The sequence below is a fragment of the Haliotis rubra genome, unplaced genomic scaffold (genome assembly GCF_003918875.1).
Source record: "Haliotis rubra isolate DU_JTF1 unplaced genomic scaffold, ASM391887v1 Scf656, whole genome shotgun sequence".
Taxonomy (NCBI): domain Eukaryota; kingdom Metazoa; phylum Mollusca; class Gastropoda; order Lepetellida; family Haliotidae; genus Haliotis; species Haliotis rubra.
Genome location: NW_025767364.1, coordinates 308,179 through 335,919, shown reverse-complemented (window position 1 = coordinate 335,919; position 27,741 = coordinate 308,179). Strand labels below are relative to the sequence as shown.

The following is a 27,741-nucleotide window of genomic DNA, read 5'->3' as shown; positions in this document are numbered from 1 at the left end:
TTGCTGCTAGATGATGCTGGTTAAATGTTAAATTAAACCAATCTGAATCCTGGGAATTTATCGGTATCTGTGAGCGATAACGTTACTTCCAAGTGTGTTGTACATCACGTGTGTTACTGTGAGTGATGATTTGACAAAGACAGAATAGACTGTTTGAATTTAGCGAGATGTATGGATTCTATAATTAAACACTTGTAAAAGTTCAAATATACCAGATCTTGTGAATTTATTGGAATCCGTGAACGATAAAGTTACCTCCAAGTGGGTTATAGAGCACGTTTTATAACTGTGGGTGATAATTTGCCGGAGGCAGAAAAGACTGTTCGACTTTAAGGAGATGTGTGGATTCTATAATTAAACACATGTGAAAGTAAAATATTCCGATCGGTTTCCTATGAATTAATAGGAATATGTAAATGATATAGTTATTTCAAAGTGTGTTATATATCACTTGTAATTTGTTTCTCTGTGTGATAATTTGACCGAGCTAGAAAGAAACATGAATTTTGACAGCTGTATAGATTCTGTAACTAAACACATTTGAAAGTTGAAATAGATCAATCTGAATTCTGGGTATTTATAGGAATCTTTGAATGGTACAGTAACTTCCAAACGTGGTATAGATCACGTTTGTTACAGTGGGTGATAACTTGGTAGAACACACCGAACTGTGTATATTCTATTAAGCACAGGCTTTGGGGGCATTCATATCTGTGTTACAGTTAAACCGCAACATCAGCATTCATAATAAAGGAAAAATACGAACGTCACGTGTTAAAGATATAGAAAAGCAATTCTATCTGTCCATTTTGTACACTAAAATATCGACACACAACTCTTCGCTGAGTTGAATATGGGTCGAAATTGTACTGGTATACAGAATATGTTATATATAGGCCTGCGCAGTTGAAACGATAATTTCATGAGTCTAACATATCACCGTTAGCGATACAGTGATTTCAACTGTTATTCGTGAGCCACGTTGCGCGTCCGCGCGCGTGTGTGTGTGTGTGCGCGCGTGCGTGATGAGGCCCTGACCTATCTGTAGTGTCAGTGGTGAGTCTGTGAGTCTGTGCAGTGTGAGAGTATGCTTTTACGCTGTTTTCGCAATATTCCAGCAATATAACGGCAGGGGACACCAGAAATAGTGCAGTGGCTTAGGTCCGATTTTGAGGTTGATCGTTACATGCCGGACTAAAGCATGAAACTTTGCATAGTGCTGGGGAATATCATGATAAAACATATTTTTGGGGGGTGCCCGAATTCAAGATGGCGTCCAAGATGTCCGCCAGAAATCAAGGATTTCCAATTTTAACACTACATAACACTTCCCCCGCTGGTTTTATAGCAGAAAACCTTGCACAGTGCTTGGGAACATAATGATAAAACATATTGCTTGGGTGTGCCCGAATTTTTGGGCCCATTTTCCGAAAAATCCAAGATGGCGTCCAAGATGGCCCCCTAAAAGCAAGGATTTCCAATTCTAACACTATTGTGACTTTACCCGCTGGATTAAAGCAGAAAACCTTGCACAATGCTAGGGAACATCATGATAAAGCATATTTTTCACGGCGGGGGATACCAGAAATGGGCTTCACACATTGTACCCATGAAGGAATCGAACCCGGGTTTTCAGCGTGACGAGAGAACGCTTTAACCACTAGGCTACCCTGCCCCATAATCCGTGCTAGGAAGGGGCAGTTGGTGGGGCAGGAGGGACATGTCCTACACTATCAGTAGCGCACGTTTTGAGTGATTGTTGGGGAGGAAGGGAGAGAGCTCTCCTCTCCTATCGATTAGGTCCCTGATCAGAAGGCAGAGTTGGCTAAAGAAACGTTGTTCGACATCTTTATTAAAGGGTTCAATGTAACAGTGACGAGTCAGGAGTCGGTGAGCAAGTAAACCTGGAAATCGATCCAAAGATCACAGGGACGCACAACGAATACAATCTGAAAACCAGTGATGTATGAATTACGTCCCGATTATGAGTGAGTGAAGTTTCAAGCAGCATTTTAGCGATATTCCAGCAATATCGCGGCCGGGGGACTCCAGAAATGGGGTTTACACATAGAAACCATGTAGAGAAACCACGAAAGAATGCTTTATCCATCAGGCTACACCACCGTTTCCCCAACTCCCCTCCAACAAATGTGGAATCTGGGGTTCGAAGCCGTTAGCCACTTGTACTTAGACAACTTTACCACCGTGCCTTGAGAACATTCAATACAATGGTCGAGATATGTCCATATACTGTTTGAGACTGAACCCATGAGCATCTTCTATTTACAGTACTGATTCACTGACTCTAGAATATCAGTGAGTGAGTGAGGTTTTACGCCACTTTTAGCAATATTCCAACAATATCACGGCGGCGGGGGACACCAGAAATGGGCTTCACACATTATACCCATTTGGGAACCCGGGTCTTTAGCTTGACGGGCGAACGATTTAACCAGTAGCGTACCCCACCGCCCCCTAGAATATCGGTACTTACGTCAAGCAACATATATGAAAAGGGGTATATTTCTGAAATTCGAACCCGTGATCAACATCCTCTTTACACCACTGATCCAGAATAATCAGAGCTAAAATAGAACTGCATATATGAAATGATCATACATAAGCCAACTATTATAGGTATTTGTGAGGCTTTGCATTGAAGCCGGGACTTATACCAGACCAAATTAGTATGTAGCTGACCTCGATGCACTCGTGATGCAAAGTGGCCAGTCTGCTATATTTTATGCTACGATGACAGTGACAATCATATTATCTGTCCATTTGTCTGGTGGCAAAGATAACGAGAGTTATTAGGGAAAGCCAAAGCTTTTAGGCTTGACAGGAACATTGGCGATATTTGTTGCCTTCAGCAGGTAGATGGTCAGTGTTCCGCAGGATGCTGCTGAATGACTTAGAAGATATGGGGACTCTAAATAAGCGTACTTAATGAACCGTAATAACAACACTTCACAGTTATTGGCAGGAGAAATATTCTTTTGAAACTCGTTCTGACAGTCGAAAGCTTGAAGGATGAATAAATACATCTGGAAGAATTGATGAGTTCGTGGACGATGTTGGTTTATGTTTAAAGCTACACTCAGCAATATTCCAACTACATGTAAATAATAGAGTATGGACCAAATCATGTGATTGATATCATGAGCTATGCAAATGGGGCACGATGACATACATCAGTCAAGTGACCTTAGCTTATTATCTTGTTATTCACCTCTTACTCAGCAATATTCCAGCTATATGACAGCTGTCTGTAAATAATCGAGTCTGTACACAGTGATACACAGAATGCGCATCGATCTACGCAACTGGGATACGATGGCATGTGTCAACGACAAGTACCAAGTCACGTCTTACGACAAGTATGGGTTACCAAGGACCAATTCAAGCCGTCATTCACGTCTTACGACAAGCATGGGTTACTAAGGACCAATTCTAACCTTGATCTTCATGGGTCATTCACGTCTTACGACAAGCATGGGTTACTGAGGACCAATTCTAACCTTGATCTTCATGGGTCATTCACGTCTTACGACAAGCATGGTTTGCTGAAGAACAATTCTAACCATCATTTCCACGGATTCATACAGATAAGGATTTCGTATCACATCATTGCAGATACATCACAAACTGTCAAGTTAACTCCTGAAAACCAAAGATCGAAGCCCATGATCACTGTGAGTGAGTTTAGCTGCCTTTTGCGTTATTCCAGCAATATCACGGCGGGGCACATCAGAAATGGTCTTCACACATTGTACCCATGTGGGTAATCGAACCCGGGCCTTCCTGCGAACGCTTTAACCACTAGGCTACCCCACCGCCCCACGATCTGTGTGAGATACTGCGAGATCGAAACTGCATATCACACGCAGCGAATCAAATTAACTACGATACATAACACAAGACTGCATCATTCAAAACGTGACAATTTGTAATAATGGATCTGAAGTTTACTGTGAAAATATTATGTGAAATGCTAGATTTAATTCAAAATGCAAAATTAACATATCGCTTTTAGTTTCATCAAAATCAGTACATACGGTATCGTGACACTAATATTTGCTATCAATCACTACAGTGCCAGCTTGTTTACACACCGACCTCACATGCTGTGCTGCGTCAGAGCACAAACAAACACCTGTTTCGCACTTAAACTGTGTAAACGGCGGGAGCCACCATCATATGATAGAACTGTCCGCCTTCGATGACAGTGCAACAAGAAATGTATCGATTTATCCAGAGTTCGAAATAAGCGAAAATAATGTAAGTAGCAAGTAGGACAAAAAATCAAGGGACATATTAACGTCGCATAAAGATACATAACAAAGGGCTATCAAAATCTTCTCAACCGCTATATCGAGTTTATCACTGCTACAGGAAACGAGGTCAATCTGTATGTGCATAAAGGTCTGTTTATAACGAACTGGTGGATGAAATACACTGTTGTTGTTTTTGCTGTTTTATTTATTTATGATTGAGAAGAGGTTTGGAGGGAGTAGTCCCTTCTTGTATATTCTAGCATTTTTTGTTTTAGTGGTCCCTGTAAGTTCGTTATATACCGTGGTTTTCTGTATTTCTGGACGAGGTTTGTTCTGCTCCAGTGCACGAGTTATCGTCATATATCTCTTACTAATTGTTTAAGCACCGACATCAAAGCCTTCGTACCTTCAGTAAGTGTGTGTCTATAGTTTTACGCCGCTTTTAGCAATATTCCAGCAATATCACGCGGGAGACACCAGAAATGGCTTCACACATTTTACCCATATGGGAATCGAACCCGGGATTTCGGCGTGACGAGCTAACGCTTTAACCACTAGGCTACTCCACCGCAGCCTGATTGTTAGAGATCCATTCCAATGATTTTCATGGTTTTGTTTTATTTGTATGGCAAAAGGAACTGTTTCGGTCGATAATCTAGACTGGGTGTTCAGTGGCGCTGACGTGCTGTATTTCATCGTAAATAACATCAGCATGTCGATCAAACACAGTCGAACGTCGATATGTCGACCATGCAGTTGTGTCGAAGTAAATCTTACCTGCGTATCTATTCTTCGATTGTATCGAGCTTCGGATAACTCGAATAATTTGATAGGTCCCTTCAACTTCGACACAGCGGTGTATGTATGTGTAATTTGGCGATGAGGCATTTAGGCAAGATTTCGTCACGGGCACCTACTGTGCTTCCTCTCCGTTGTTATGTTTCATTATGAATCTACGTTAGAAGATCGATGATCAGATATCGATCCAAAGTGTTCAAATTGTCATTCCCTTCCACTGATATACCTACGTGCACTAGAAAGAGAAGAGCCAGATAGGTCATACTTTGATCTTACTCAAAGTGACAAGCAGATATATACCATTAAAAAAAGTAGGGGATATTCCATTTTTCGAGCATACCACTAGCTAATACAGATGAAACATTTCCAAAGGAATGGAATAAATGGTCACATTTTCCCTTAATTTCTCTTCATCATCTGTTTCCTCCTTGGATTCATCTTTTGCATTTTATCAATCTTGTAAATCCAATATCCCCTACCTTTTTGAATGGTATATGCCCCTTAATGCAAAGCAATATTTCAGCAACACCAACCTTTGGGGTCTACATTTCATAATTGAGCATTTGCTTTTCATGAATATTTCAATGGACGTCATAATACTCTAGCCCAAACGTTGTTTTGTCAGGGATACAAGGCTTAATGCCATAGTAAAGCTTTGAAAGGCATTTACACCTTTGACGCACTAGAATAAAGCCCCATGTAATTTCTACTTGTGCAGTACGTCCCCGCATATGTTCAGGTAAACACTTGACCTGCATTTGCATGTGTTTATGACGGGTGTCTCAAATGGGATAGGAATTGCTCAGGGTTTCGCGAACACCTGGTATCATCATCAGAGGATAATAATGATAAAAATATATCCGTATTTTAACTCAGATTCCTCATGATTGAGGAAATGGTTAATCGCTTTTATTTGTACAGTCGGTTGTGGCAGGATTGAACCATTCGTACCCCCGCCAGACAAACAGACAAAGCTTACATGACTGGCTATTGGTACAGAACAGATTAAGCAAAAGCCCAATGGCCTTAAAGCATTCAGCTCCAGCTCGCAATCATTGATCACAGATTGCATTTTTGTGTGTCCGTATACATGCCCCGACATCAAAGGCATTAACCCAAGTGTGAGAGTATTTGATTTTGTAGACTATATTTGTCATTTGCATGTACTAGAGAAGCGATCTTGATTAACACGGTCTTTATTGACCCATGTTGTGCGGGGCAGTATCGATCTTTTAGATGGGACTGGACGACAGGTGCACTACTCTCAAGATGCATTTATCACAAAGCAGATCTGATTCAAGTTGAAATCAGCGAATACCGAATATGATGTTTTTAAGCTTCGTTCAAGGTCGTGCAAGCTTTGACGTTCATGCTGAAGATTATAAAGACATTTGAGAAAGTCTGAATAATCAACACATTGGTTAAAACATGATAATCATTTGTTAAAAGACGATAATGATTTGTTAAAACATGATAATGATTTGTTAAAACATAATATTAATCTAAGAACATGATAATGATTTGTTGAAACATAATAATGATTGTCAAAAGACGATAATGATTTGTTAAAACATGATAATGATTTGTTAAAACATAATAATGATCTAAGAACATGATAATGATTTGTTGAAACATGATAATGATTGTCAAAAGACGATAATGATTTGTTAAAACATGATAATGATTTGTTGAAACATAATAATGATCTAAGAACATGATAAGGATTTGTTGAAACATGATAAAGATTGTCAAACGACGATAGTGATTTGTTAAAACATGATAACGATTTGTTAAAACATGATAATGATTTGTTAAAACATAATAATGATCTAATAAGATGATAAGGATTTGTTGAAACATGATAATGATTTGTTAAAACATAATAATAATCTAAGAACATAATAATGATTTGTTGAAACATGATAATGATTGTAAAGAAAAAGACATGATAATGATTTGTTAAAATGATTTGTTAAAACATGATAATAATCTAAGAACATGATAATGATTTGTTGAAACATGATAATGATTGTCAAAAGACGATAATGATTTGTTAAAACATGATAATGATTTGTTAAAACATAATAATAATCTAAGAACATGATAATGATTTGTTGAAACATGATAATGATCAAATGGCGATAATGATTTGTTAAAACATAATATGATAATGATCTAAGAACATGATAATGATTTGTTGAAACATGATAATGATTGTCAAAAGACGATAATGATTTGTTAAAACATGATAATGATTTGTTAAAACATAATAATGATCTAAGAACATGATAATGATTTGTTGAAACATGATAATGATTGTCAAATGACGATAATGATTTAAAAACATGATAATGATTTGTTGAAACATGATAATGATCTAAGAACATGATAATGATTTGTTGAAACATGATAATGATTGTCAAAAGACGATAATGATTTGTTGAAACATGATAATGATTTGTTGAAACATAAACATGATAATGATGTCTCTGACGCTGTCCCCCCTGCAACACCCTCATTGTTTGTGTGATTCTTCTGTTTAGGTGTACAAATATACTATAAAAATATAGACAACTTTAATAACGTTGTTCAACGCCACACTCGTCAATACCCGAGCTACGTTGGCCAGTAAATAATCGAATCTGAATCTGGACAATCCAGTGATCCACCCGGACACCCTTTAAACCTGACCACTTAAACCATTTGGTTGGCTCTTACCCATAGGTTAATGGAGACAATTTCTCATCCGGTATCCGCATTGAGTACCTAATACAATGTTTTCGAACCAACTAATGGTGCATGGCTCTCAAAATTCAACACAGGCTGAAACTTGAGTTCTTGTATAAATAAAGTAAACAAATAAATCCATAATTATTTAGCTTGTTAGTGTTTTACCTTAATATTATATTCATTCATATATAGCATTACTTTTGTCAATGACATACGAAAAATAGAAATAAAAAATACCACTCCTCTCCCAATTAAACAAATATACGAACAAAAACAAAACAAATCCTAAAACAATAAAAAATAACCAAACAAAACCAAACACACTAAATAGAAAAAAAAGAAGACAATAACAAACACAAAGAAAAAGTGTGTCTAAACGTTTCTTTGCATAAAAAAAGAATACAAATCTAGAAAATGAAAGTACAAATACAAATTACGTTTCGATATTGAATGACTTCGGAAAATATTCCAGCTATATTATTAGGATAAGGCCATCAAGAATGAATATTGCCTAACCCATTCAGTGTGATGTGGAAACGCTTTGTAAGTGAATCTATTCCACTGCCTCACATTAAATTAGTAACAAGAAACTACAATACCCAACAAAAGAAATTATGCACCTGTATTTGACCAAGTTGGAAATGAAACAAAATAGATATGCTAATTCGATGGCGGTAATATTACAGGCGATATTAGTTGCATAGTCCTATCAATGGGTATCAATTTCGTCAAGGTGAGTTCACAATTGCACACCACCTAGTGATGAACGGCATGAGTGGGTGAGTAAATATTGCTTAACGCAGACAGAATGAAGTGTGAACTTTCAAATGAACAGGCTTTGGCACTAGTTTATTCTATAGCTAACTCTACCTGTGTGTGTAGTCGCAAATTAATTCAAACAATTCTGTTAACACTTTAAAGATAATACTACTGCCACCAATATAACTCTCGCTGTCCTCATCGACAGCTCACTGCAGAAAGACACGAGAACTGTTCTCCAGTTTGCACACGAGGAAATATAGTATGACCAGAAATTATTGAGAATTTTAGGAATATGCTTAATTGGATTTCTAGTATACACAACCTTGACCAGCTTTCAAGTGCTTGGTTTCATTCAAGAGAGACAACTCCGTTAATCCTTTTTCATTAGTTTGTGATCCTCAGTATGGATGATTTAGAGAAGAGGAAGTTGATTTTAGAGTATTATAACAAGGACATCAGATCATCTAAAGTGATTTCAAGTAGAACAGGCACCCCTTTGTCCACTGTTTATCGTGTTTTGAAAAATATTGCAAATGGATATGGCATTGAGCACCAGGGAGGCGCAGGTAGGCCCAGAAAATTGACTGTCGGTGACAGGAGGCGGCTTGGTATTCTTGTTTCTAAAACCAAACGAAGGTGTTTAGAAAACTTAGGGCTGGATATGATTGATAGAGGAACTGTGGCTGTCTGTAAGGAGACAATTAGAACTGAACTGCATGCAATGGGTTGGCAGAAAAGTCGAGGAATTCCATCACCGATCATTAAACCTGAACAAAAGGAGCGAAGGTTGAACTGGTGCTTACAGCATAGAAATTTTAACTGGGACAATGTGATTTTCTCAGATGAAAGTTCTGTGTGGCTGTTTCCTAATACACTGAAATTCTAGACCAAACAAACTGAAAAACCTTTGCATCAGCGCCCAAAGTACAGTCCGAAATTTAACGTTTGGGGTGGCATATCTGTGTTAGGGGCAACGCCCCTCTGTGTATTTGAAAGGAATATGAACAGTGAGCGGTACATAGATATTCTCGAGGGACATTCACTTCCATCTGCTCACGTGTTCTATGGAAATGTTTGGATTTTCCAACAGGACAACGACCCAAAGCATCGTTCAAAGCATTCACAGGCCTGGTTTCGGACCCAAAATATGACATTATTCGATTGGCCAAGCTATAGCCCTGGCCTAAATCCAATAGAAAATGTTTGGGGACTTATGAAGGAAAGTGTCAATAAGAAAAATCTGACAAATATTGCTGAAATGAAAGAAGAGGTGGTCCGATATTGGGACAGCATGGACCACGACTTTCTAACTTCTTTGATCAGTAGTATGCCCCTCCGCATTGAAGCCTGCATTGCTGCCCATGGTGACTTGACAAAATACTAACTGTTCACCTGTCTTTCAATCTGGAGTTATGTTCTGCTAATATTCACATTCAATACGTGAGTAATGAGTGAAAAAAAATTAAAAAAATTCTCAATAATTTCTGGTTGTACTGTATATAGTACGAACACGCTTATAAGGAAGACATAACGAACTGTACTTTATGCCCCACCCACTTGATGAATATCTTACTCGAAATGCATGTTATTAACTACGGTTATAACGAACTAAAATTATTTGCCCCTTTTAGTTCGTTATAACCGAAGTTTACTGTCCGTTAACCAGCATAGCTGTACAGCGGTTTACCAAATGGTCTTGTGAACATGTAAGATAACTGAAGGATCCATAACGATGGCTATACCGTGTTACGTTCTGCCGACGAGGTTACAGCGTTCGGGAGATATCGATCCCTCTCGGAATAGATCTGCTTGGTCACACACACATGCAATGGTAATCTGTCTGTTTAAACCCCTATGTAGCACTCAGTCGAACCGTTCACAAACAACACAATAGAAAATTGAAAATACGTGTTGAGCGCAACTGCACCCATCTACCGATTTAAACGCCGGGTTATATTTATTTTCTGAAATTGATCGTTTGCAGTCTTACTCGGTGTATTTGACAGAGGGATTTATATTTCTACATTATAGTGCTGCTGGGCTTTGATATCTAAGAAATCGGTTTATAAAGAGAAACACAATTACAGTGGTATTGTCACAGTGGGTTACGTCAACAAACTCGACGGAGAAGGCGCCTCCAGATATAGTTATTAGATTGAGAATCATCATGGAACGGTTTAGTTTGAATAAGTGACTTAATGCTGACGGCAGAGTAGTTTGAAAATATTGCAGGACATTGGTTGCAGGGAGATAACGGGTGTGGCTGGAGAAGCTTCTGAGGCACAACTCGATCCGAACCAAAGAATCACTGCCTGCCTCTGACAGAATTCGATCCGAAACCAGGAATCACTGGTAGCGTGCTTGTATCCGAGACCTTCTTCAAAAAGGTGAGGTGAGGTGATATGGGGTTTAACGTCGTGCTTGAGAATATTTCGCTCATATGACGACGTGCATGCGTGTGTATGTGTATGTGTGGCTGCTTGTACTAGCCCAGACTTAAGCTGGTTTTATAGTGCTAGCCCACTGAGATACCATGCCGCAGTGAAGCATGAATACCCCACTCAGACACATTATACTGACTCCGAGCCGACCAGTCCTTGTTGTACCCATTAATGCCGAGCGCCAGGCAGGGACCAACAAGTACCATATTTGAACGTCTTTTGGTATGACGCGGTCGGGGATCGAACCCGCGACCTTCCGCTCTCCGGGCGGACGCTCTAACCACTACACCACGGAGCCGTGTGGCTGGAGAAGCTTCTGAGGCACAACTCGATCCGAACCAAAGAATCACTGCCTGCCTCTGACACAATTCGATCCGAAACCAGGAATCACTAGTAGCGTGCTTGTATCCGAGACCTGCTTCAAAAGGGGGACGGTTGGGTAGCCTAGTGGTTAAAGCGTTGGCTCGTCACGGCGAAGACCCAGGTTTGATTCCCCACATGGGTACAATGTGTGAAGCCCATTTCTGGTGTCCCCCGCCGTGATATTGCTGGAATATTTCTAAAAGCGGCCTAAAATCAAACTCACTCACTCACTCTTCAAAAAGGAGTAAGATTTATCTCGAAATCCTGCGTTTTTACCCGAAGAAGGAGTACATTTTTCCTCGAAATCCAATGTTTAACAATCTTGATTCAAAACATAAAATCATCAGAAAATATACGTTCATACTCTGTCTGTAGATCTACTTTAGATACTCAAAGGAGCGGTTGGGTAGCCTGGTAAAAGCGTTCGCTCTTCACCCCCAAAACCGGTTCTATTCTCCAGGATGGGTACAACGTGTGAAGGCCATTTCTAGTGTCCCCTGTCGCGATATTGCTGGAATATTGCTAAAATCGGCGTAACACCAACTCACTCACCCTAAGATAAGTAAACAGAGCAACCGAAAGTAATATTAACTCGATGAATACAAAGTAGGTAATGGCTGTTTGATGTGACACGCCCTGTTAGCTGTTGAACATAACTACTCTTCGGAGCATTAGTCAACTGGGAACCATGCTATGGATCATTTAACGAGTACGTTATGCAGTTCCACAAAGGTAAAGCCGCTTAATCACTCTAGCCATTCTACTTCATGTCACTAACGGATAGTTCTCTACTTTGTCATATTGCATATATCTCTGAGTGGTCATCGTTTATTTTGGCTATTTATTGTTTAACGGAGTGATATGAATATTTGATGCACGTTCCATGTCGAACAGTGTCCCTCGTCTATAATGCCATTAACCGTTAGGAGGAAAACCCATATAGTCAGATGATTCAGGACAATGTTCAACGAATACATTTGTTGTATCGATTGGGGTTGTAACACGTGTCTGTATTGTTATCGTTGTTTTAGGTGATGGGTTGTTCTGTGATCACTGATGGCAATAATACAGACATACAGGTAAAGTGACTGCAATGACTGATTCATTTTACAACAGGTGGTGGTGGTGGAATTGGGTTTAACGTCGTGCTTGAGAATATTTCGCTCATATGACGACGTGCATGCGTGTGTATGTGTATGTGCGGCTGCTTGTACTAGCCCAGACTTAAGCTGGTTTTATAGTGCTAGCCCACTGAGATACCATGCCGCAGTGAAGCATGAATACCCCACTCAGACACATTATACTGACTCCGAGCCGACCAGTCCTTGTTGTACCCATTAATGCCGAGCGCCAGGCAGGGACCAACAAGTACCATATTTTAACGTCTTTTGGTATGACGCGGTCGGGGATCGAACCCGCGACCTTCCGCTCTCCGTGCGGACGCTCTAACCACTACACCATGGAGGCGTTTTTTTTTTTTTTACAACTTGTGATGCGTTTGGAACATTTTTTAGAATTGTTTGTCAGGTACATTTCAATTTCCTTTCCGGGCGTGTGTAGTCTCGTTAAAGGTACCTACCTGGGTGCCGTTGTACAAAGCGATCTTAGCGCTAAGGTGACCTAACTCCCATACCTTAACATAGACTTAGCTAGTCTTAGCGCTAAGGATATTTTGTACAACGGCACCCTGGTCATTCGGAGTTTGTGTTCTTGGAGTGCGATGTTCTTGCACAGTAACGTGTTTAATTTAATAATGCAATACTGGTGTATATAATTTTGTTTCATAACCTTGTTTTTCCGCATATCTTGTTGTTTCCAGGACCGCCTCCGTGGTCTAGTGGACATAATATCTGCCCGGAGTGAGGGAGGTCGGTGCTTTGATCCAAGGAGGTGTCAAACCAACATACGTTAAAATACAGTACTTGTTGTTTCTCGGTACGTAAGTCCCGAAACATCCAAGGTAAAATTATTCTTACCACCTTTTAGTCGTAGAATATGTGTCATTTTTAAAGTATGGCTAGATTTGACTGAATTGCTAACGGTTGAAGGGATGGTGTAAATCCAGCTAGGGTCCATGCAGGAAGCAAATGTACTGTACATGTAAGTCCCAATGGTCCCTAGTATGGTGATCTACCTTCGGATGTTGGTAATGTGTAGCCTGTTTTTATATTGTATTGCCTTCTATGGTTAACAGTTTTTGTTTTTCATACTAGTTTTATAACTATATCTGTGATCCTCTAGTTATTTTACTGTTCGTCGTTGACGGGGTTTTATAATTTGACTTAAATTATTGCGACTTTGTTTATTATTCAAATCCTCGTCACGATATGGCTGCAATATTGCCGATGTGACGGTAAATTTTAACTCACTCACTTACTTACTCGGCTTTAAGAGGACTACAAACGGATTTCAGGGTCAGTATTCTGTTTGCATCATGTATCCAATTTTAACTTAGCCATGTTATCTCAGAGGATGAGCGCCATTAAGCCGACATAAGTCCTGTACTTGCACAAGGACCCATGCATGATGTAAAACCCCATTTCGGCTAGCTTCACCAAATCAGCTTCACCAAAACCCGTGGGAATGGCGGGTAAGAATTGATCTGAGACGACTGAATGGAACGGGTGGTCTGGAGCGGTGTTTTGATTGATTGCGTGTCATTTACCTCGAGCGAGTAGATCCTGCACTGTCTGGTTCAGATTTGATTATTTATACCTTACCCCACTGTAATCGTACTGTTGCTGGATGCAACAAGCGTAAAATGAATGACCATATGCGCGGCTTCCGACAGCGTCTGTGTTCTGTGCAGAGGAAGTCGTGATTATTGTTTCAATTATGTCCACGACACAAGGCTCATGTCCAGACGTCCTTGATAACGGTCGCCACATTCAAATGAGTTAATTTTTACATCGCATCGGCAATATTGCAGCCATATCGCGATGTGAACAAGTTAGCTATAGTATTATTTAATACATGCCGTCAAAGGACAATAGAACACTAAAGTAGGTATCACAGGTGTAAGCATAAAACCAACTACATGTATATCACTATTAAAAACAGATCATGTTTCAATACATTATGTACTTTAGATTAAAACAAGGCTATAGACCACTAGCAACCAAAGCTAGACCACCTCAGGGATTGAAAAATACCATTGCCTGACGCCCGGGTAGAGCAGAATTCTCCGGTCGGTCAAGTAAATATCCACATTAAACTTTACCGTGGTACAATAGTGCCGAACTACAGAATTTTTTTATATATGTATTTTGATGATGATACGAAAATGCAATTGATACCAATTGATAAAGATTATTTGCAAAAGAAACCAAATTGTGGTGAAGTGAAATTAATATTTGGTCAAGTGGATTTTGAAAGTTTACTTGACCTGTGTCCAGTTTAGTTTTGAAAAAATGTTCAACCCCTGGCCTCTTACTGGGGACCATGAGGACTTACGGTGCTTCTGCTCCCTGCATGATTCCCAGCAGGGTTTACTTTGTTTACTTATGGTTGTTGACAATGTGAAAATATTATGTAGTAATTACAACACTAGTTAATGTTATTTACCTTGATTCAGATGGACTCACGTGCCACTGCCAAGGCGACATTCAAGCTCTCACCAAACCTTGTTTGTTGTAAGAAGCGACTAACGGGGTCGGGTGGTCAAGCTCGCTGACTTGGTTGACACAATATCCCAATTGCGTAGATCGAAGCTCATGCTGTTGATCACCGGATTGTCTGGTCCAGACTCGATTATTTACAAATAGCCGCAATATAGCTGGAATAATGCTGAGTGCGGCGTAAAACTAAACTCTCTCACTTTTTATATTTAAGCTTTAATAGCCTTAATATGTATATGCTAAGTATTGGATTTTATCACTTCACTATCCGTGAGCATCCTTCATCCTTCCTATATATGTAAATGTTATAATTCATTCAAATGAAAATATTACAATTTATTCAAATGAATATAGATATGGGTTTGTTGAAAGAGGCCTGTTGTTAGTTTTGTGATTGTTGGTGAATCTGATGCACATTATATTATATAAATAACGAAACAATAATGGCGACACCCACACGCTCGTCCGGACAGAACACAAACGCAAAGGAAATCTACACATATGTCCTCTTAGGTTGGGCGCTTCAGTTATCACAATCGACCAAAATTCAAGAGATTGCAAACAAAATTCACAAAAGCATAAAACTTTGAAAATCAATTCAATCCCAAAAACCTCTTCCATCGTAAAACGGACCAATTTATCGAAGTTTCAGAAATGCAATGTGCAGATTCAACTGAATATTTTCATTCAGATTACATTTCTTCATGTTGACAGCAGCTAAAATGTAACTTTTATGTTGTCATTGATAGTTGTTGTGCAGAGGAGAGTGCGTTTCATCGTATCAAACACAGCCAACCCAATATATTGTGAAGTTTAAATGGACTTCCGCGCGTTTGTGTATGTACATCTTTTATTCATATGGCCAGTATTAGTAAGTTGATTATACACGCCTGATCTTTCAAACTCTGTGAGATCAATACTTAATCCAATACTAGAGCACTGTTCTCTATCAAATGGCTTGCTACTGGAGTTTGAGTAAGATGATTGTGACCTTCACTAAGCCCCCCCCCCCATGCTACATGATAAAAACTGTTTACGTGGATCCATATTTTTTGTCGAGACGCATAGCAATGTGAATACAAATATATAATACGTTTATCAAGTGCGCTTTTTCATAATGATATATATAAATTTTGGAATATTTATTACACATTTTTGACATGTTTGAAAGAGCCTGTTTTAGACAGTGTGCCAGATCTAGGATGTCCCTAGGCAGGGGGCGGTGGGGTAGCCTAGTGGTTAAAGCGTTCGCTCGTCACGCCGAAAGCCCGGGTTCGATTCCACAAAGGGTACAATTTGTGACTCCATTTCTGGGGTCTCCCGTTGGATATTGCTAGAATATTGCTAAAAGCGGCGTAAAACTAAAGTCACTCACTGAAGATACGAAGGCTTTGATGTCGGTGCTTAAACAATTAGTAATAGATATATGACGATAACTCGTGCACTGGAGCAGAACAAACCTCGTCCAGAAATACAGAAAACCACGGTTATAACGAACTTACAGGGACCACTAAAACAAAATATACTGGAGGGACCACCCCCTCCAAACCTCTTCTCAAACACAAATAAATAAAACAGCAAAAACAACAACAGTTTGTTTCATCCAGCGGTTCGTTATAAACAGACCTGTATGCACATACAGATATTGACCTCGTTTTCTGTAGCAGTGATAAACTCGATATAGCGGTTGAGAAGATTTTGATAGCCCTTTGTTATGTATCTTTATGCGAAGTTAATATGTCCCCTTGATTTTTTGTCCCAATTGTTACGACTTGTTACTTGCATTGTGTTCGTTTATTTCGAACTCTGGATAAATCGATACATTTCTTGTTGCACTGTCATTGAAGGCGGATAGTTCTATCATATGATGAGGCCGGCCAATTGTTGGAAGTCGCTCACTAATACTATTTAGATTAAAATGTCCTGATGTGTGAAATCGTGGAATTGCAGCATGTAGCTCTGTCTCGTGAAGATAGTATCTCTACACGCTGTCACGTGATTAGCCTCTTCACACGACCACGTGACAGTGATCTCATTACACACTGTTACATGATACTGAATCCTATATATTACGTCACACGTATCCATTTTCGGTAAAAAGGTTCGATTGTCAAGATAGTGCCTATGAGAGGAAAACGTTTAAACTTAACTATGCAAGGCACAAAGATACATAAAAATACATTCTGTGCACTCATATGCAAGTCGACTCTTTTGTTACGAAGTTCGGGGCGGTGGGGGTAGCCTAGTGGTTAAAGCGTTCACTCGTCACGCTGAAGACCCGGGTTTGATTCACCACATGTGTACAATGTGTGAAGCCCATTTCTGGTATCCCCCGCCGTGATATTGCTGGAATATTGCTAAAAGCGGTGTAAAACCCAACTCACTCACTGTAACGAAGTTCTCGGTTTGAGCACTTATGTTCCAAGTAAAGTCAACAATACAGTTTCTATAATGCCCAAAGCAGATTCGGACTCTGTTATAACCATGTGTTATTACGTACTACCCGAAAGTGTTGAAGCCAGGTATTCTATAAAAGAAGGGTTTATCCAACGTCCCTACCCACACTGTCCAAACCCACGTTGAAAAACGACAACATGGGACTACTATTTTTCGTCATTCACATATCCACCATAAAACTTCTTGTTCTTGAGATGTTTTGTGCCCTGATCAAAACAGAGGGAAAGAGACGCGTGACGCTCTTTGAAAACAAGCGAGAGGGATGATCCACACATATCCTTTCAAGAAGATCCGCCCAATCCCTTACCGGCTCGACTGCCGTCCTGATACAGCTACATCGCGGTTTCACATTTGTGGTAAATCTAGTGTCATTTACCTCATTATTAAAAGGTCTAAGAGAAAACCTACTCGTAGATCGGTCACATGAATCATAGGATTAGAGACCGAGCTGACAGGCCGCGACACAGTGGAAACTCAACACGAATGTATGTTCACAAGGAACCCGACCTGCAACGTCCTTCGTACAATAACAACTATGGGTGAAAGTCATCTCCACGTTCATGACTGCCCTGTGTCTGTGATGGTCGTCGTCTGTCCTGTGTCTGTGATGACCGTGGTGTGTCCTGTGTCTGTGATGACCGTGGTGTGTCCTGTGTCTGTGATGACCGTCGTCTGTCCTTTGTCTGTGATGACCGTGGTGTGTCCTGTGTCTGTGATGACCGTGGTGTGTTCTTTGTCTGTGATGGTCGTCGTCTGTCCTGTGTCTGTGATGGTCGTCGTCTGTCCTGTGTCTGTGATGACCGTGGTGTGTCCTGTGTCTGTGATGACCGAGGTGTGTCCTGTGTCTGTGATGACCGAGGTGTGTCCTGTGTCTATGATGACCGTGGTGTGTCCTGTGTCTGTGATGACCGTGGTGTGTCCTGTGTCTGTGATGACCGTGGTGTGTCCTGTGTCTGTGATGACCGTGGTGTGTCCTGTGTCTGTGATGACCGTGGTGTGTCCTGTGTCTGAGATGACCGTGGTGTGTCCTGTGTCTATGATGACCGTGGTGTGTCTTGTGTCTGTGATGATCGTGGTGTCTCCTTTGTCTGAGATGACTGTCGTATGTCCTGTGCCTGTGATACTCGTGTCAGGCATGTGCCTGTTTACGACCGTGGTCTGTCCTGTGCCCGTGACGACTATTTCAATCTTATGTGACACGTGTATCATAGTCACGTGGCCACGCCGTGTATTTGTCTGGATTGAGGTTTAGGTCCTAAGTTTGTGGTGGTCGTGTCTGTCGAGTGCCTGTGGCGGTGGTATCGTTCCTGTGCCTGCGATGGCCGTACCGGCTTTGTGTCTGTGATGGTCGTATCTGTCCCGTGTATATATATACGTTCTGTTTGTCCAATGCTTGTTGTAGTCATGTCCTTCAAACGTCTTTGATCGAGTTATCGCTCCTGTTCTTTACGTTCCCGTGCCTGTGCCCGTCATGTCGGACTAAGCCTGTGCCTGTGCATGTCATGTCGGACCTGTGCCTGTGCATGTCATGTCGGACTAAGCCTGTGTCTGTGCATGTCATGTCGAACCTGAGCCTGTGTCTGTGCATGTCATGTCGGACTAAGCCTGTGTCTGTGCATGTCATGTCGGACTAAGCCTGTGCCCGTGCATGTCATGTCGGACTAACCCTGTGCCTGTGCATGTCATGTCGGACCTGAGCCTGTGGGCTTATTAATGACCACTTTTCGGGAGATAAGAGTCCGGTTTAGTTCATTGGTATCACAGAAGCTATACTGGACAAAAATAGTTAGAAATATATGTTAATTTTGAAATTATGAATAATGATCTTTTTATTCATTGACACACTAATAAAATATCCATCATAAAAATACCAATATCCCTAACTTATTTTGTCCAGTATATATGATTGCAGTGTCCACACCGGGGGCATATTCGATAGACACGAAGCTGCACTGCTAATGGCTGTTTCCACTAACGTAAGAGCCAATACCCACAGTCCCTTTGACCTACGTTTAATGCCCCACGGTTCCACAAAATGGCAAGGATGACATATATCGTCTTTAGACACCTATGCAAGTCTTCATGCATGCTTCTCGCTTGATGAACTTTGTTACTAACGGTACACTCGGATAATGTGTACATCTGCTGATCTACATCAGCCTAACAACCCAGCGTCATCCTCGTTAATGAAAGTGTTTGTGCAGAGTACTCGGCACAAGGCAGAACTACCATCAGAGAATCTGTCACACAAGACAAGGTACATTTACATAGACTGACACACGAGGCAGTGGTAAAGTACTGAATATGTTACTCAACACAAAGCCATCATCAGAGAATGTGTGAGCATACGTGTTACATAACATGTGTTACTTGTACAGAATCTCCATACATAGCACTGTTATGTATAACCTTTCAGAGCTAATTCTTGCTCCTTGGTCAGGTGAACGCTAAGTGCATAGTTTTATACATATATACATATAACTATATATAACTATAATAGTAATAGAAATGAATATGAAGCCTACTTCCTGTTTGAATGTGACAGATATGTAACCCTACGAAAAACATGTTTACTTCTATGGAATAATTTAACAAATGCTTGTAAATTCATAAAGCTAAAAACTTCTAATGACATGGTACATTTGCTAAATTTATCAAATCCGCTCTTAAATGTCGATCCTCTATAAACTGACAACTCAAATGTCTACCTGTTGCCATTATGCACAGTACTACATTGTATTGGTATTGCGTTTTGTACTTGGACCGATGGCCTACAAACTGACTTTTTAAAATATATATATAACTATACATATATATGTACACTAAACGCCAAAGGATACGTCACCCTCCTACCTTTATGAATTACTTAAAACTATCGGAGATATGTTAGAAGGTATTAGTTTGCAAAAAAGCTTAACAGCTTTATGCAAATCAAGAATTCTGAAATGCATTCATATTAAGGTGAAATGCATCTTTTTCACAAGAGTTAAATTGTCCTATTTTCGACCATGCCGAAATGCAGCAGTAACAGTGATTTAGATGTCCAAAAGAAAGGTTGAAATAACATTCTGCTTTGAGACAAAGATAAACTATTCAAAGTCACCATTTTTTCATTGTTAATACAAAAAACAACTGTTGTAGAGTGTGTGAAATTGTAAAAAAATATCATTCCTATGATTTCAGTCTTTTAAAACATTTTCTGCTGATTTGCATTAGTACAACAAGTACAACGTGTCTTTGATATTGTGAAAAAGTGTTTAGGAACACCTACAATTATCTTTGTTAACATTTTAGCTTGCCATTTTCTGTTTACTCATAGTAATATCATTTGCCAAAACGTAGCAATATTCAATCAGTATTTGCATCAATTTCACGCGTAGAATGATTCTATAGGGCATGAAGAGAGCCTAGAATGCATGATATGATACACAAGTACGAGAAATATTCCACGATTAACAGCTGAAGAGAGGAGAAAGAGACACTGGGATGTTGCAGAGGGGTCAACATACAATATCTATCTATCTATCTATCTATCTATCTATCTATCTATCTATCTATCTATCTATCTATCTATCTAGTTATATAACACTACATATAACTTTATATCCTGGAGTGGTTTTGTTTTGGCTTACAGTATGAACGTGAAACAGGCTAGCCATACCATCGCCCCCGTACTCCTCCTATGGAAAGATGTATGGATCCATTAACAGATCGTAATTAAATTTGTGTAAATACATAAAAACAGAGAAAATCTATCATTCTCTATACGCTAGCAACATATTGCCACTGGAACAACGAAGCTGTCTTCACAGTGACTTGCGTAGAAACATCTGCCTCCTCTGTGCTTGATATACAGCCCAAGCTAGCACCCTACATTCGACTGATATTTCTGTTAGATCAATTGTTGCCTGCCTCTTCTAATTTAGTAGAATAAAAACGCCAGGCCTGAGATGGGAATTGGATATAACAGATAGATGTAACGACCAGATTCAATAGATTGCTGTAATTGGACGCCGAAGTAAACAAAAACTAAAATCCGTGGTCGGCAACGTCGTAAGAAGAAGAACGTGTGTTTTCTGACGTTGGCGTCGTGATAATGACGGCCAGCGTTCACGGAGGAGTCTGTGATGTTACAATCACTTGGAAACATGGCATTTTGGTGATAGATTGGACACATGACTGATGCTAACAGTTCGTAATGAGCCATTTGCATCTTCGTTTAGGAAAGGGGTCATGTATATTAGTGAAATAACTTTCCTGGAAATGGCACGTCCCAAAAGGGGAGGCTACTGATGATATCAGGCTGGCATTTATATGGCATTTTATGATATTTTATTAATATTCACAAATTATCATAACTATACATGTTGATAAATATTAATACATATATCTTCTTCGAATGTGTGACTTCAGACAATAAATTCTGTAACTCAGTATTCCAGCTCTATGGCGGCGGTCTGTAAATAATCGAATCTAGACAAGACAATCCAATGTTCAACAGCATGAGCATCTATCTTCGCAATTTGGAACCGATGACATGTGGGTCAACCAAATCAGCGAACCTGACCACCCGATATCGTCAGTCGCATCTTATGACAAGCATGGGTTACTGAAGACCAATTCTAACTCGGATCTTCACGAGTTATAGCAGTCTTGACATCTGACATCTTGAAAACAAGTCTGTTAAGATCGTTCCATTATTAAGACATTTACAAGCTACTAAATGGATGTAATTTATGTATTGTTCCTATTTGGAATTAGATATGGAACGTCGGTGCAAGCGAATACTCAGTCCTGCCTATCCTTAGAATGAATTCCGCTTTGTGTAAAGGGCAAAATGGCTGAGAAAATGATATGATTGGATCACTGAAAATCAGTGATGACACCGGGTGTTTACGAAAAGGGTAAGCATGTCCTGCCCTTCCGGCAGCTTCCACCATTCACAACATTTCAGTTATTTAGTGACCAAAACAATTTGGGAATTGGTAGATTTGCATTAAATGGCTGACTTACAAAGCCTCCATAACAATGGTACCAGGCTGAGGTGAGTCCTGAAACAGAGCCTGTTTGCTAAATTTCTTTTAGCGATGTATTCTTAAGACCGGAGGTGTATAAGCGACGCAACCTGCCGTCGATTTGAAATGTGTCATTACCTCCTAACTGCGTGGACGATTCCTATTATATGAATCATTGGATTGTGTGGTCCGACTGGGTTAATACAACCCCACAGCAATGTAGCTGGAATATTGCGGAGTGTGGTGTAAAAATATTAATACATTTTAGAAGAGAAATCCTTGACCATCACATTTTTTAGGTTTCACTAATGGAAGAAGATGTTTCTGCTTCCATGAAATGCAGCATTTACGCCATATCATATGTCACATCCCTTATGTTGGAGTATCTGTTTCAAATTTCATGACAGTCGGGCTGTATGCTATGCAAAATGGGAAATATCAATCCCATTTCACAAAGGTTGCCATACTCGCTTATTAGTTTTCCCTGACCGAGACGATCTGACTCGGTGCGAGATATGACCGGTACTCCCCAAGCCGTTGGGCAGTAGACCGATATTGAACACTACTGACTCTGAGGGCTGAATTATGCAAAGACGCATTGCACGTTCCAGGATCAGAGTCTTTATATTAGAAGGGAGGTCACGTTATTTGTGACCCTTTGAAGTAAAGTGTCTGAGAACAGTGAAAATTTCATTTCAGTTGTAGATGGTATCCGATGGGCGTCATTGCCACTGGTGAGATGTGCATTTTTAATGCAAATTCTGATTGATGCACTTTTTGTTCTGAGAAATAATACTGCTTTAACACGAAATGTAGGATCATTATTCAGCACTGATGGTTCCATGCCGCAGGGCGTAACCTGACGGGGAGTGTTGGATGGTGTGGTGTGGTGTGGTGTGGTGTGGTGTGGTGTGGTGTTGTTTGATGGGGTGTGGTGTGGTGTGATGTGGTGTGGTGTGGTGTGGTGTGGTGTGGTGTGGTGTGGTGTGGTGTGATGTGTGTGTGTGTGTTGTATGGGGTGGGGTGTAGGTTTTGGATAAATGATAGCAATGATTAATGTGAGTGAGTGAGTTTATTTGTACGTCGTTTATAGCAATATTAGAACAATACCACAGCGAGGGGACACCAGAAATGGGTTTTACACATTGTACCCATACGGGGAATCAAACCCGGATCTTCGGCGTGACGAGCGAACGCTTTAACCACTAGGTTACCCCAACGCCCCAATGATTAAAGTGTACATGTAAAACTGCATTATATATGATGGTAAAGAGTCGAATGATTTACATAAAAGAGGCAAAAAATAAGGATTAACCAGTCTCGATCATCAGATGAAACAGATTTCGTTGTATGATTCCGGGAAGAGGTGAGGTGAAATTGGGTTTTTACGTCGTGCTTGAGAATATTTCGCTCAAATGACGACGTGCATGCGTGTGTATGTGTATGTGCGGCTGCTTGTACTAGCCCAGACTTAAGCTGGTTTTATAGTGCTAGCTCACTGAGATACCATGCCGCAGTGAAGCATGAATACCCCACTCAGACACATTATACTGACTCCGAGCCGACCAGTCCTTGTTGTACCCATTAATGCCGAGCACCAGGTAGGGACCAACAAGTACCATATTTGAACGTCTTTTGGTATGACGCGGTCGGGGATCGAACCCGCGACCTTCCGCTCTCCGTGCGGACGCTCTAACCACTACACCACGGAGGCGGTCCGATTCCGGGAAGAAAGAAGTCCAGCGATTTTCCACTGTGAAACTCAGGATCACAGGCATGATACCGACAAACCACTGACGCATTATGGGCTTGTTTCGAAACCCTGTCAGTGGATACTATCAGGGCAGGCGCCCGGGCTCTGATGAACAACGTCTTCGTAGCATGACCATCCATTTTCGAAGGTGGTATTGAAACCAAACCTTCACAAAAGTCTTATTCATCTCCGACACTCTATTTGAACGAAATTCTGCCTTAGTAATTCGGTTTGTAAGGACTAGCCCAGAGGACCTGTTGAAACCTGATTTTCTGGCAGTTTGTAGCTAGGTTTGCTTGCACAGACAAACATGTTTATATTTTCTGTCAGTTCTCTTCAGTTCCAATTTGTTGCAAACTCGAAGCACCGAGAACTGGCTAAGATGTAGAGTACTCCAATGGCTTTGGTCAATAATGACTGCTATCAATGGATTTGTAATTTCCCTCAGCACGGATTACTAGCCTCAGGCCAGCGGACAAGCACTAATTTAGAATGCAGGAATCTCGTTCGACATCATCAATTTTCAATTATTCCAATTACATTTTGTCATTATTGTCCCCAGCTTTAAAGTGGGACCATCACGCATTTATTCGTCATTTTGTTCACGAATACATTTCGGAACAAATATTTAGCAGTCTCAACAATTAACAACTGTCTCAAAATCCGCTTGATAATGGACACAGGCGTGTATTCCTGTCTGTCAGAATTCGTATGTATGTATTCCCCAAAAAACTATCTATTCCTGGCCAAAGGAGGCTTAAGAACGTCTTCACGAATGCGAAAGTAGTCTTTGTGATGAACCTACTAAAACCATACAAATATTCGTTTATTCCTACTAAACTCTGTACTATCTAAACACTACCACCACGGTCCTGCATCCAATGTAACGATCCCTGTACTATATTTCTTATCTTTTATTCATGATTCGTTGATAACAACTGTTTCTACTGGGGTTTTCTTGGTGTAACATTTACATATGAAGGTCCTTATAATCATTGCTAGACGATGTCATATTGCTCTAAGGAAATTGCTTGTCTGAAGTGTAAAATTCATTTGAACATGGGTCGAGGTAAAGGGTTGAGGCGGCTGTTTGTGAAATACAAAACAGCAAGGTTCTTGAAAATGAATATAGGTGTCATATATCTTGGTCCGGTTTGGATTGTGATATTACTTTCCGACGGTCTGGCGTCACAAAGATGAATGAAACTTAAGGACAGTGGAGATGAACCAATTTTCTGGACAAAACATCCAGGCCAGACATTGTAGTGCCAGCGGTGAAACTGAGATATTTTCTTGTGGTTGTAAGGACACTTATATCCTGCTAGACTGATATGCATCGTAGACAGAATGTAGGTTTTGTATAGATGTGTGTGTCTGGGTTGTGAGTGTCTAGTATGTGCCTCGTCACCTTTAGATCTTTTATTATTTCAAGATTACCATATGTCAGAATAAACCATATAAGAGCAGGTTAAACCCAGGTTTAATTTGTTGGCAAATAAAGAGGGGTAAGCGAATACCCTCATTATGTGGGTTGTGTTTTCACATCTCATTGACGCCTTTGACATCTCATTTTGATGCCTTAAAATTTGTGATCAGAGAAAGGTGCATTTATGTCGAAGCCACTTGACGAATAAGGTTTTGAGGAATATATATGAGACATTAGGGGGGGGGTCACTTAAAACATTGAAGTGAGAGAATAAACGTTCTTACCTGCGCACACACATTAAAAAGCGAGCGATAGTCTCTTTCTCTTTTTTTCTCTTTCTCTCTCACACACACACATTAAATACGATAGTCTTCGTCCTCTCTCTCGATAGTATTTCTCTCTCTCTTTCTCTCGTTCTCCCTACCTTCTCTTTCTCTCTCTCACGCACTGACGCTCGCGAACACTTTGTTCAGACATCACATAACATTTTTTCCAGTGACTGTGAGGTGATCGAGTGTCTCTAGATTCTAAATCTGGTACATGTACTTACTTGAGAAGTTGAGCCTGGCAAAATCCCGTGCCCTGTTATCCATTGTGAAAGAGCTGGTGTTTCCACACAACAACCTAACGTATCAGCTGTTGACACAAACAACGTTGTTTCATAACAAGAATTCCCACTCAAGAATTTCTCCGGAGAACAACCCCGAATCACATTTGACGATACCCCACACTGACAGAACTTGTAACTTTAGACTTATCCTTCAGAAAGCAGAGAAAAATCGTTCCCGCAAGCTTCTTCAATCTGACTTCAAGACACCACCTTGAACGTGAGACAAGTGAAAAACCTTCCGTGCAAGCGATCAATAACTTGTTCATAAGTTTCCACACCCACCAAAACCGTCAGAACTTGAACGAAACCGCATTGCAGGGACAGAAACGACGATTGGGATGTCTTGAGTCAATACGAAAATAGTTTGTCCTCTTGATTAATCCACCGAATGTTTGTTTTCGATTCTTTTATCACGACGTTCTAACGTATTAAAACGCCAATGAGTTCTGAAAATACTCCCCCTCCCTCAGCTGGTTTGATAGAGTTTCGATCAGCGTTCTTACCAGCCGACCGAGCGCGCTGTGCTTTCCATGACAATGAACTCGGGACTGCGGAATGGTGAGCAGAGGACCGATCGCACACGGGCCGAGGGACGTGAGAGTAAGCAGCTGTCACAGCGCCGACTACCGTTATATGTGCGAACACGAAACGGTATGCATTGAGGGAGTTAAAATGCGTACTGACTGTAATTCAGATTGTAATTGCAATATACAGTGAGGATCTTGGTGCCTTTTCTACCTGTTTTCTGTATTGATTTTTACAAACATTTCATTCGATGGTTTTTGTTCTGAAGACAGCGTGATTGGATTGGTTGTTATGTTTGTGTTTTTGAATAGGAGATATAAAAATGGCTGATTTGATTAAATAGGAAACTAGCCGTTGGTGACATGTTACAATTTGTTAACCAATTCTGCCGTGGTGTTTACACAGTGTCGTGTTTCTACTACACAGTTTTTATTAATAATATCCTGTTTTGTTTTCATTGTGAAGTGAAAATTGAACTCGCAAGCGCTCGTGTTTGATTAACCTTTTTGTTAAACCTTGTACTGAACACATACAACTAGCGTATTGAAAGTTTTCAGAAAGGACTTTGAAAGAGTTTATCAGTTATCTGCCTTACAAAACATATATACACTAGCGATAAATAGGCTGACAAAACTGTCATGTTTACCAACAGTGCGTACTTAACTGAGTTATTTACTGTATCTTATGTAACATGAATATATCTTAATGGTACCGTTACACGGAATGCTCGTGCAGCACCTGTATCTGATGCAAACAAACAAACAAACAAACAAACAGTCCACCAAGTATCAGTCAACCTGTAAATGTACTCTGTGTGACCAAATGACGATCAGGATTATGTTCACAAAGTGATGTTAGCGCCTCTATCGTAAGCCGATGGTAACATATGGGAGAACCGATCACCGTCGCTCTAAGACCACTCTTGGGACGAGGCACTGGGCCTCGTTTGGCGCATATTCAACAAAAGTCA

At 40.3% G+C, this 27,741-nt stretch overlaps 1 protein-coding gene across 1 annotated transcript in view; it reads right to left on the bottom strand.

Annotated features, from left to right (window-relative positions):
• Nucleotides 1-26,765, bottom strand: part of LOC124257298 — an 88,733-nt gene extending 61,968 nt beyond the window's left edge. Inside the window, exon 1 of the mRNA XM_046691311.1 lies at nucleotides 26,187-26,765. Coding sequence (XP_046547267.1) covers nucleotides 26,187-26,229 — 43 coding nt within the window. The 5' untranslated portion in view covers nucleotides 26,230-26,765. The remainder of the gene's footprint in view (nucleotides 1-26,186) is intronic.
• Between the last annotated feature and the right edge of the window lie 976 nt (nucleotides 26,766-27,741).